General features: G+C 33.3%; 1 protein-coding gene across 3 annotated transcripts in view; it reads left to right on the plus strand.

The window, feature by feature from the left end:
• NCAM2 (neural cell adhesion molecule 2) overlaps positions 1-13580 on the plus strand; it is a 494205-nt gene that overhangs the window by 278913 nt on the left and 201712 nt on the right. For 2 of the 3 annotated variants that reach the window (XM_047756284.1, XM_047756292.1), the window contains exons 2-4: positions 4413-4487; positions 8625-8831; positions 10851-10994. The exons of the other annotated variant lie outside the window; for it this stretch is intronic. In XM_047756284.1, the coding sequence (XP_047612240.1) occupies positions 4413-4487; positions 8625-8831; positions 10851-10994 (426 nt within the window). The remainder of the gene's footprint in view (positions 1-4412; positions 4488-8624; positions 8832-10850; positions 10995-13580) is intronic. 3 annotated transcript variants of the gene reach the window in all.

Raw genomic sequence — 13580 nt, forward strand, 5'->3', positions numbered from 1 at the left:
AAATGCCAGTGACTTCATTATATTTATATTCTTGTAAATTAAGGAAGTCCCCATTGAATATATATGCTTTTCAATCTGTATGCTTACTTAAATTATAAATATTAATTTAAGCCTTGTTATGATAGCAGTTATCTTTGTTAAAATGTTGTCTGTGTTCTGTCTTAAGAAGTAATTTGCATGTATGATATAAATTATGGCCTCATATTTTTCCTTCCATTAGCAATTCTCCTAAAGTTCATTTTTATGTTGATAATGTTTCACTGATAAAGAAAATCCTAACATCTTCAACTTTTTACGATTTTCAGTAATGTTCTAATTGATCCAGAGATAGCTCCTATTTGAATTGTCTTGTTCCATCTATTCTCACCTTTTCATATTCTTTGCCACCAGCCAACCCAGATACTCACCATAGCATACCCTAAAGCCCTTTCCCCCTAAATTTAATTTGTCAGTCATTCTATTTTCTGCCTAATCTTTGCTAAATGCCAATTTTGTCATTTTAGTTTCTACTTAAAATAATTGGACAAAAATTTAAATCCAAAAATGTTACTGTGGTTTTGAGATCCTCTGGTGTATTTTCAAAACTATTGCTCCAATGATATTACCAATATTCGAATGAGATCTTTATTTATTTATTTATTTGTCTTTTTAAGGCCGCACCCTCTGCATATGGAGGTTCCCAGGCTAGGGGTCAAATCGGAGCTGTAGTTGCTAGCCTACAACATAGCCACAGCAACACAGAATCTGAGACACGTCTGCGACTGACACCACAGCTCACGGCCAGGGATCGAACCCTCATCCTTATGGATCCTAGTCAGATGTGTTAACCACTGAGCCATGAAGGGAACTCCAAGATGATCCTCATCTTTATTGATCTACTAATTATTCCCTGAATGGTCCTTGAATATTTTTGCCTTACCTGGAAAGCCCACTAACATATATTCCTTACCTTAAGTGTCTTCCCTCTCTCCTTTTATTGCAATATCTATCCCAAATTTGTTTTCTTTTCTTTCAAGATTTATTACCCTCTGTACCACCTTCATGGTCATAAATCTCATAATGGTCATTATTGATATACATCATCTTGTTTTATCATTCATTTTTTTATGTAGGACTGTTGCCTCACCAAATAAATTAGAAATACTTTGACATTGGGAACTAGAACTTATTATTTTTATATACCATAGCATTGGGAAGAGTGATTTGCAAAACACGTATATTCAATAAATGCTTACCGATTTTTGTAAATATTTTGTTTTTCCAGCTCTACATTTTAAGATTGCTACTACATGTATTTCTTTGAGACTAGTTCAGAAATGACAGATTTATTATGGCTCCACTTTTCATTCTGCAGGTTTAAAATATTCTCTTACTTTAAATGAGAATCTCTTGTGAAGATATTTGCATTATTGACTATTCAACCCCAATTCTAATGCAAAAATTTAATTTATTTATTGGCTTTAAGTAATGTCATCAATTAATCAATAATGTTGCTAATATCAAGTGAATCAATCTATGTAACATTGTACCTTTGTCAAGTTCCTTCAAAGTTATTGTATCTCTTCCAAACACCTGAGGAGTGTAAAAAAATCAAATTTATATTTCTCAGCATTAGTGAATGCCGTTTTATTTTTCAAATTCCATCCAATCCTAAGTAGAAATTTTATTAGAAGCATTTAATATCTTTTTTCCCTAAATGACATAAAGTCCTCATATCACTATCCACTTTCATTTTTGTGCCTAAATTGAAACATTAGAAATGAAAGGGAGATTAACTGGATAGATATAAATATATCAGTCTGTCCAGCTTCTCTGACCACAACTTTGGAATTAGGAAACTATTTAATTTTCTTCTGACATTTGGATCCAAAATGTGTCCTTTGGAGGTGGTCACAGGTCAAGAATGACCATAAGAAACACTTAATGTTAAATCACTAGAGGAATGATTAAAGCATGACCTTAAATTTTGGTTCTTTAAGTTCTTCCTAATATGCACATGTTCTAATGTATCATAGGGGTCAAATTAGAACAAATTGAGCCTTAGGGGAGTGTATTAAACTAGAGAATTATGCTTTTTCTTTTTATTATATACTTTTAATCCCTGATTTATATAGCCATGTGCCCAGTCACCAAAATGTCCATAAAATTATGGTCTTGATTAATGGGTGAATTGATAGTTTGTACTGAATAAAAAATTAACCAAGTATTTTAATATAAATTAAGTAATTAATTTCAAGCTTAATTTCATTTTATTACAATGAATGTAAGTTATTTATTACACCCATCAGCAAATCTGTGTAAAATTTTTCAGAACTTTATTTGACTTTGAAAGTACCTATATCTTTCACGTTTGCCTTTTCTATAAACTCCAAAGGTCAAAGGTGGGACTTAAGTAATAATTGGCAGATGTTTCTCAAAATATCTGATATCCTTAAATTCAATTTAAGCCAATAAAGTAATTCCAAAATTTTGTATTGTCAGTGTTGCCAATATTCTGTACCCAGTGTACAGTAAACTCTTGGTAAGTGTTTGATTACTACTCTGTCATGTATTTATATATTATCACTTTAGAAGAAACAAATGAGGGTGATGAGCTTTCACTTCCAGAAATGTACATTAAATATAGTAGGGAAGTGAATATCATTATAAACAACATATATATCATTTGTTTAGTGAGTGTCTCTGGATCAAAAATACTAAAATGAGGAACTGACAAGTTTTTCTGGATAAATATTTTCTTCCAGTCTCATGTTTTTGATTTCACATTTTATTTCCTGTATCTTGCCAACATGGATAGATACTTTACATTCTTAGTCTAATTCCATTTTTTGAAAGGGCGTGAGTCTGTTTCTCCTCTAGGTTATTTCAACTGATTCTTGGTCACGGTGTCTTATTTCAGCATGTGTTTTATAATGTTGGAATGTGAGTTGAGGTTAAAGAGAGGTTCCTTTATGTAAATCTTGGGAAGCCTGGGCAAACTAACTATGTAGCTCTTCTGAAGGGATTTTATGTTTGCATCTGCCGCTTAGCTGTGGGCCCTACATATGAAACTTTTTTTATTTTAGGGCCATACCTGTAACATATGGAAGTTCTCAGGCTAGGTGCTGAATCAGAACTAAAGCGGCCACAGCCACAGCAATGTGGGATCCTAGCCTTGTCTGCAGCCTACACCACACTTCATGGCAACATCAGATCCTTAACCTACTGGAGCAGGGCCAGGGATTGAACCTGAGTTCTCATTGATACTTGCTGGGTTTGTTACCACTGGACACAGGAGAACTCCGAGACTGTTTTTTATACTTAATTTACAGACTGTGGTTTCCCAAAGAAAATGTATTTATAATTAATATCCCAAACCATGGTTAATTTGTTTAAGGAGAAAAATTTTTCCCTTACACAGGCCAGGAGCAACAATTCTCATTGTTGTTGGGCTGCTTTATTCTATTCCCTTCTTATATTAGGGTGAATCTTCTTCTGATCCAGTGTTATGTGGTCTTTCATTCCACCCCCTCTTCCAGCCAAGCTTGGATCCATTCTTTGCATTTGTGAGCCTTTTAGTTACTAGCATCCACAAATTCCCCATATAGACTTAGACTCTAGTTTTAAGATTTTTCTGTTTTTGTTTGTTTGCTTTATTTTTTCCCTTGAGGCACCATTACTTTCCTGAAAGATTAGAGATGCATTTCTGGGAGAATAGGATGGCAGGACAGGTTTTTGGGGAGTGGTCACACTATCTTGTCCACCATCTTATTAGAAATATAAATCTTTAATTCATGTTAAAACCTAATTTTAATTATCTTATGAAATTTAAGGATATTCAGCTGTTTTATTTCAAATTTGACAACAAACGTTTTGAACTTCCTCTCTGTCTTGTTGTTATTGCCCCAGTTATTTCACTTATTTTATCTTGAGAAAATAAATGCACGTTCACCTTTCCTTAAGCACTGTTCCCTCTCTTCCCTGTGCATCTCTCCTTTCATGGAAGTATTTTAACAGGTAGTCAAAATGTGAACATATTTTTAATTGTTGTAATAATAGAATAGGACTTACTCTTTTTTAAGCAAGTTTCCAAATTTTGAACAAAAATTTTCTTTAGCTATATCCCAATCTGGTAGCATACATAAGGCCTAGCCTATGAATATGAAACAGCTGCCTGAGTATGAATTTGCTCATTCTCTTAGCTTAAAATTTCAACATAGCTTGAATAAGTCTTTTATTTGGTCTAGTTCTAAAGTGCATTATATAATAGACATGATATTATTAGATTGTACTTTACAAAACTTTGATTTCACAGGTAATTAAACCACAAGGGGGTAAATACTGTTTAGATCATGTGGTATAGACACCATGTATTTAAATCTTAGCATTCATGTTTAAAACTGTCATTAATTTTGCTTAAATATGTTTTTCAGCTCTTCTTCAAGTGACAATTTCACTTAGCAAAGTAGAGCTTAGTGTGGGTGAATCTAAATTCTTCACATGTACAGGTATGTATTCCTACAAATATTTTCAGATAACTCATTTCATGCTTTAATTAGGAATATAATATGTAAGCTAAATTTAATTAGTCAAAAAGTCAATTCTCTAAAAATAAAATTGTATTGGGTTTATGATGATTAGAACATTCTTAATAAGTATGTTTTACATATCAAACACCATGGATTTTATTTCTGTTATTTTCAAGTTACTAATTTTGACTGCCAAACTAGATCATTCATTTTGAAAATAACTTATCAAATATAATGTATGCACAGTAACTTTTAAATCAATTTAAACATTATTTCTTTCTAAATAGTAATATTAAGATGAATGTAAATATTATAACTGAACCATTTTTGTAAATATGCAATGAATAAATTAGATATGGCATACCACATTATAGTTATACTTGAATAAAAATTTTAGGACAAAGAAAATCAAATATATCCTTATGAAAAATTAATTATTTAAATAGATATTTAATCATAAAAGTTTTTGCAAGATTTTTGTGATTACTATCAGAAATATTATATCTCATAATGCCATGGGAAATTATATAAACTTTATGTAGTTTATTCATACACATGTAGAATTCTTTCAGAAGATATTAACAAATTAAGTATCAAGTTGTTATTCAAAATATTCTAAAACTCACATATGAGCACATTCTACTTCTATTAGGCATCATTGTGTTTATTTTTATGCATATAAGCCTTCGTATCTAAAGTTTTAAAAAGTATTCTTTCAGTGCCCAAATTGTTTTTTTAATATATTTAAAATTGTTTCCATTCTTGATTGTACTTAAGCAATTCCAAACCATATTAAACAGGCATTTCTGACCTAAAACTCATTATAAAAGTTTTCTTGAGAATGGCATGCTTATTTAAATTATTATTAAAATTAATAGAAATAGAAGCTATAATAACATATCTGAAAAGCATATCAGAGTTTGCCTTCTGAAAGGTCTGAATTGATAGGTATATTGATACTTGTTTTTGTATATTGGCAAATGGAAAAGCCAAGAGTAGGAGAACAATTGGTTCAACGTAATTTATTACATCAGCACAGCTTTGGCCTAAGAATATAGGTCATTGTTTCTAAATCTAATCCATATTTTATATGCACAAATGCTCAAATGTATACACAGCTCAATCTATTTATATAATCACAGAATAATGGAATAGTTTAAAAATGATATTAAAAATAAAAAGACATTGTAATATTTTCTTGGATTTACATATCTTTATGATATATATTATATGATATAATTGCCTCTGTATGTAGTTCATAAGGTCAAATTAAGACATAATTTAAAAGTATGAACTCATCATATTCAGTGCTGAATTTGCTCTTAAAAATAATTATTTTTCCTTTTATGTAAATACATATAGGGAATTCCCATTGTGGCACAGCAGAAATGAATCCAGCTAGTGCCCATGAGGATGTGGGTTCGATCCTTTTCCTCACTAAGTACGTCAGGGATCCGGTGTTGCCATGAGCTGTGATGGAGGTTGAAGATACAGTTTGGATCAGGAGTTGCTGTACCTGTGGGATACACAGGCAGCTGTAGCTCCGATTCTACCCTAGCCTGGGAACTTCCATATGCCCCGGGTGCGGTCCTAAAAAGCAATAAATAAATAAATAAATAAATAAATACCTATAACCAACAATTGACATGGCCTTATTTAAGTTAAATATAGTACTAAAATAAAATTCTAAAAATAAAGATGTGGGAAATCTATGCAAAAATGGTTGCAAGTATTTTTCTATTACAATGGTGCCTATACTGATAGGATTCTAAAGTTTCCTGGACATAGACATCGAAAACGCAAAAAAATAAGTATGTCTTACAATTAAGCTAGAAGATGGTCAAGTTACCCACCTGGGATCTTGGATGCTTTAATCAGTAGAAATTTTGAGAGGCCAGAAGAGGAATTCAGGCAATGCTTTATTGGAACTCATGCAGCAGCATGAGTGAGTGCAAACTGGAATAGGTGCCCTCGTTCACTTCCTGAGGGGCAAGTTGATCCCTTTGATGTGTTGGGGGTAGGGGGCAGATCCGTGGGTCAGGCCAGAAGGGTGACTTAGGTTGTCCGTCCCACCACTTTGGTGGTGCTACTATTTGCAAGGATCATGCATAATACCCTGCTAGTGCTCCTAGAACCTCAGAAATGGCAGTTGGGTTTTGGCCTTTTTGTATCTTGTTGTTCATAATTTGCCCAAAAATGCACATGCATCCAGTTATCATTAGTCCCTTATAGTTTTTTGTATTCTGTTGCTCAAGGAGACTTTTGTTCAGGTGCAAGCACTGCAGGAAAGTGTCACAGGTCCCAGCTCCCAGCCTATCTTAGTCAAAACCCCACAGAACTAAACAAGAATGTGTCATGTATAGTAAATGAATTTTTATACTATATTTCCAAGAAAATAAATTTACTGCTATTTATTAATTTATCCAATAGCCCAGTCTTATCAGTAAAATGACATGGAAAGTTTTACTGGAAATTGTTATTCGTTAGAATTGCCAGGAAAAAAAAAAGAGAATTATGACTGCTTTATGAAAATTCAGAATAAACTGTCCATAGTGAAATTTTATTCCATATCATTAAGAATGAAAATGTCCATAATATTTCACAGAATATCCTATATAATATAAACTGTGGTTTTATATTGCTCAAATTTGAAGTCATGCACATTTAAATTTTTCTTTTGTGACTTCTTGATGGAGGAGGGAATTAAAACAAATAACTCCCCCAAATGAGTTACCCTGTCACAACTATGGTTTCATAGTTCTGTTCAGAAAGTCAGAAGATAACATAACTGAATCCACTTAAGATTTAACTGAACTTATTTCATACTTCTAATTTGAGATAGGAAGGAAGACAGTTTGTTCCTAAAGCCATCTATTGGGGAAAAAAAAAAAAATGAGAAGGGACTATTTTCTTCAAAAAGGATTTGAAGATTTACTTAACTTTATGTATTTTCCTCCAATACTTTTGAGTCAATAGTGTATGCTGCTTCCACAAATTATCTCTCAAGTAATCAGGTGAAATACATCCTTTTGGTAACTAAAAGCACACACAGGAAACTTGAGCTTTTACGAAGAGGATAATAACCTAGATTCTGAACTGGAACACTTAAATAAATGTTTACCTTGTAGTGATTTGGTTGTAATTGCCTAGCACTATAAGTATCATTTCAATGTATTCTAATTATCATATGATTAAATAGTTAACACTGTTTTAGATTAAAATGATGAAACTACTCATTTTGGTTGAGAAAAGAGATTAGCTCCATTAAAAAAAAAAAAAAAAAAAAAAAAAAGACGGAGTTCCCGTCGTGGCGCAGTGATTAACGAATCCGACTAGGAACCATGAGGTTGTGGGTTCGGTCCCTGCCCTTGCTCAGTGGGTTAACGATCCGGTGTTGCCCCGACCTTTGGTGTAGGTTGCAGACGCGGCTGGGATCCCGCGTTGCTGTGGCTCTGGCGTAGGCCGGTGGCTACAGCTCCGACTCGACCCCTAGCCTGGGACCCTCCATATGCCGCGGGAGAGGCCCAAAGAAATAGCAAAAAGACAAAAAAAAAAAAAAGTCATTGGCCTTATATATACAAGTTTAACAACTCAGGAAATTAATTCACATTTTTGTATTAGCAAAAACTAAAGTTTATTTTGTATAAAAATTTACATTTTTATGAGCTCTGCTGTATCAGGCAAGAAAGTGCTATCTCCTGGCCCTAGCAAAAGGAGTTGAGCAGGTGAAATCATGTCAGCAATAGTGTTTCTGTTTAGATATGTCTGTTAAGTGGAATTTACGTTGGACACAGTTACCAGGGCACTCTGAATTCCTCAGTGTAGTAATAATCCATAGATTACCTTGGTAAAGTTTAAACTATCCTAGTTTAAATACCATACTGGAAATTTCCTGTGAGTTTTACTCACTCAAACAAGGCTGAATCCTCAATGTTGGATAAATAAGAGTGAACATGTGTGGAAGCATTTGTGTTTACTTTCAATTTTGTAAGATTTTCAGATTTCCAGTCTTCTGTTTACATTTTTTTCTAAATTGTTAACAATCTTACATAATAGTAAATGGCAATGTCAAAACAAACACTGGAAACATATTTTCAAACATTTCTTCCCATGCAGCAATTGGTGAACCTGAGAGTATAGATTGGTATAATCCTCAAGGAGAGAAGATAATTTCAACACAGAGGGTAGCAGTGCAAAAGGAAGGTATTAGGTCAAGATTAACCATCTACAACGCAAATATAGAAGATGCAGGGATATATCGTTGTCAAGCGACAGATGCCAAAGGACAGACACAAGAAGCGACAGTTGTTTTGGAAATATACCGTAAGTCGTGTACTTATAAGTTGTATTGATTGAAATTGTACATTTTTCTAAAAAATTCAAACAAATTAAAATATATTTAACAATAAAAACTAACATTCATTAAGACTGTACTAGACAATGTGCTAAAACCTTTACAGATATCAGCTTATTTTTATTTTCCATAGTGCATCTCTAAAATGAAATAAGGTTGCAGACGCGGCTCGGATCCCGCGTTGCTGTGGCTCTGGCGTAGGCCGGTGGCTACAGCTCCGATTCAACCCCTAGCCTGGGACCCTCCATATGCCGCGGGAGAGGCCCAAAGCAATAGCAAAAAGACAAACTATAAATATATGGATGGTGCCAATTATGTTGGTTAACTAATACAGATAAAAATGTTTTAATTTTTTGAGGCCATGCAGAAACTATTAAGTAGAAAACAATAGTTCATTTGATGCTATAAAATTTGGGGAGTACTTTTTTCACTCTAAGGTAAAGGTCATGATTAGAACAAATCAAATTACATATGTGATAGCAATGACCAGTACAGAATGAAAATTGGGGAAGGATCCGTGAACAGTATTTGGACAGAGAAAAAACTGAAAACTCATGTAGTGAAGAATAATATATATCCAGATTCTTCACCTCCAGACATTTGCAGTAACAAGGCTTTCTACGCATACACTGTATTTTATGACTTGAGATTGATTGCTTCCTACATGTCCTTCCCCTTCTTTTTAGGAATTGTTAATTTGTTTAGGAACACTGAAGTTCATTGACTCCCCAGGTTTGAAACAAGACGCTATCACTTACTCCTGTGGCCTTGAGCAATTGTGTAACTCTCTGTCTACAGTTTCCTCATCTGTAAAATGGGTATAATAATAGTACCCACATCATACATAGAATTGCTTTGAGGACTACATTAATTCATACATAAAGTGCTTGGAGTGGTGTCTCAATTAATTAGTGGTAGTTAGCATTCCTACTATTGAAAAGTTATGAAAAGTTTTAGAATACTGGCTCATAAGGCATTTCTTCCTTATAGCTTTGTTTTTGTTATTCTAGAAGTGGGATGGGGGGGAAAGGCAAAAATATAGCAAGACTTCCTCTTCGATGACCAGAACAATTTGTTGGAAAATTGTTGCTCTCATTTTTCCTAATTTGACCTATTTTTCCCCCATTAGTTGCTAAGATGCTCAAGGAAAGAGATTGTACTTATTTATATGACTATCTATTGTAGCAAAAAATTTAACTTAATGGTAATTTCATAGACATAGTATCTGGAAAGATGTTTCATTTGAAATGATACAAAGGAAGACCCCTGGTGTCTTATTTGTGAAGGTAAACAATTTTTTTCCTTAACAAGAACAATGAAATACTTTTTTAAAAAAAAATTTCTCAAGTATAAATATCCATGTTCATGCATTCATTCAGTACACATATTGGATGCTCACTATGTGACAGATGATATTCTAATTCCTAGAGATTCATCAGTGACTGAAAAAGAAAATGTCACTGGCTACTTGGTGCCAATATTTTAGTTGGTAGAGACATACAAAAAGTGAGCTGAAAGTAATGCATAAATGCTAGATACATATGACATAGGATTATATAGGAAAGGGATTAAGTAGTTTAGAGATATAGGGAGATGGTTATTTTCTATGTGGAGGTTGGGCAGAAATTGGGAGGAATTTAAAATTGTGCAAATACCCCATAAGGAGAATGAATCTGGAGTGCTCAAGGAACTGCCCAGAGTAGAGACTAGGAGGAAGGAGAAAAAAATTGTATTAGAATATTGGGGCAGACTCCAGTTCAGATAGAATCTGGTATGGCATTATAAGGATTTTGGATTATATTCTCAGCGAGGTGAGCATTTATCAGGTAGGAGAATTCGATGAATTAGATGACCTGGTTTAAGGTTTTAAAGGACGTAGATTTACCTAATTATTTTATCATGGCATCTATAAGCACAGATTCTGAAATATGTTATTGGGAGAAGTAAGCAATAATACTTCTATGGTTTGTTTTACTTTCTTGATACAGAAAAACTCACTTTCAGAGAAGTGGTGTCTCCTCAAGAATTCAAACAAGGAGAGAATGCAGAAGTGGTTTGCCGAGTCAGCAGTTCACCTGCACCTGTCGTCAGCTGGTTGTATCATAATGAGGAAGTCACCGCTATTTCCGACAGTTAGTATTTTGGTAACTCTCTAAGTTATATGTTCTAACAATATCGCAATTTTTAAAAAGACTCAATCTACCTGAGCAAATATAGCAATTGGATTTTTTGACCTGAAGTGTCAAAAAACTGTTTTGAGAACCTCAAACTACAAACCAGGGGTTGGCAAACTGTGGCCTCAGGGTAAATTCAGCCCTTCCACTGTTTTTGTAAGGTGTTATGAGCCTACACCTAAACCTGTTCATTATGTATCACTTATGGCTGCTTTGGGAACAAAGTTGAACAGCTGTGACACAAATGGTTTGGCCTACAAAGCCTACAATCATTACTTAGATATTTACAGAAGAAGCTTGCTGAACCATGTTATAGTCAAGAAAAAACTATATACTAATGGTTCAAGGATACTGAATAAATAAAGGAATCAATTCTGATCCTTTGAAATCCTGCATATTATAATTCAAACATGATCCCATGGGCTCACTATATGTAAACTTAAAATAATACCTATATGAATCCTGTTTATTATTCTAGCACTCGTCTTTCAAAGACATCTATATGTTCTAAATATTATGGTAAGATGCATATGGATAAGAGAGAAAAGTATATTCATTCCAACTGTCTTCATGATTTTGATTCAGACTGAGCTAAAATTCCAGAATAATATGACATTTGGAATTGAATGCATAATTTGCTTACATTATGCTACTTCACCATTGTGAATTGGGAGCATTTTCAATTTAGAATATTTCATTGCACCTGCATTGCAGAGAGGTACAAAATAATTGAATCTTTTAAAATACTTTCTATCTTGGATGATTTTGTTTTGTGTTTCTAGGAGATGAAACTTCTATAACATAAAAGAAATAGTTTCTATTTTTAAATATGTTCAGAGAAAGTATCATGATCGTGTTTAATAGTCATTTTTTAATTTTGAGAGAATTTCTCTGGACTTGGCATTTTCAGTGCTTGTCAATCATTGACTAAAACTCTTTTCTATAATAATAAATTAATGATAAACTATACTTTATTTACTCTTATTTTATTTTTGGATAACTGATTTTAATTTTGCTAATAAATTGCATGAGTAAATGGTAGTCTGCTTTCTTCCTTTCAGTAATGAAGAAAAGGCTACTACTTTTATAGTAGTTTAAATGACAATGTCTCAAATGTTTTCAAAAAGTTACTAATATTAGGCTTCAAGTGTACATCTGGTTTATTGTAAACCTTAATTGCAAGGTTTGGGAGTAAGTTATATTTTAAAAGAGACGCATAGAAAAAAAGGCCTCAAAGCAAAGATTCATGGTCCAGTGGAGTGCTGAAGGAGGAGTGATGCTTCTATGCTACAATTTACACATTTTCCCTCAGTATTTCAAAATGAGATGGTGTGAAACTGGCTCTACTCATTTCCTTGGCCCTGAAGCTTTGAAAAAGTTTTCTCACTGCTCTGTACCCAATTCAGATTCTTCATCTGTAAATAATAAATTATCATCTGCATTTTAAAAGAGGGTTTGTGTTTTAAATGACAGGCCTATAATAATTGTGTATTAAGTAATGAATACAATACTATATTTTAGAGTCTCAGCATTTCCTTTTCTTATTCCTTCTTACTGAGCTTTCAATTTTTTGGATCAGTTAAACATAGAAACAGCACTGAATTGCATGGCAGATGAAATAGAAATTTTTAAAAGGACATAAAATTTGGTTTTGCTTTGGGATATGAAGGATGCAGGTTGGACAAACTTTTGTGCAGAAGGACAAGCTTTTCTGACCTTTAATATTTGAGAAAATTGCCATGTACTTCATTATTGAACAATTGGTGCATTCATAATGGATTTATAAGAAGTAATATTCTCCAAGTGATTATAACTTATATGATTCTTTTATTAAAACTAATGAAATAAGATTAGGTTTATAACCATGAAAAGAACATGTAAGGGGATTTAGAATAATACAGAGTGTCTAGGTAACTTTTTAAAGCCTTAATGGGGCACAGAAGTAAAGTTTAGAGGCTCCATATGAAACAAAGAAAGTTTGGATAGGACCGTCTTATTAGTCATGCTTTTGGTAGCAGCTGTGTGACAGATATTCAGAATTAATATTCTAACATACTACTTGAAGTGGAGGTTTTCCATGTTGTTTGTTGAAAGGAGATTCGTATGCTAAAAAATCCAAGTATTTGAGGAGTATTTTATTATAAAAATTGACTATCCTGACTTTTAATCCCTGATGGAGGGATATGCTATTGCAGATGCCTGTTCAACCTCAGCCATGGAGAGAGGAACTAGGAAGGTGGGAATAATATATACACTCCGTGGATGATGGATAAGAACCTACTGTGTAGCACAAGAATTACTACTCAATGTTTTTAATAATCTATATGGAAAAAAGAATGGATATATTTATATGTATAACTTATCCACTTTTCATTACACCTGAAACTAATAAAACATTGCAAGTCAACTATACTCTGAAAAAAAATAAAAAAAGGAAGTTATCTCAAAAACTCCCTAAATGCAGGAGTTCCTGCCATGGCTCAGGAGTAACAAACCTGACTAGTGTCCATGAGGATGCGGGTTTGATCCCTGACCTCGCTCAGT

Source organism: Phacochoerus africanus, chromosome 1 (assembly GCF_016906955.1).
Source record: "Phacochoerus africanus isolate WHEZ1 chromosome 1, ROS_Pafr_v1, whole genome shotgun sequence".
Taxonomy (NCBI): Eukaryota; Metazoa; Chordata; class Mammalia; order Artiodactyla; family Suidae; genus Phacochoerus; species Phacochoerus africanus.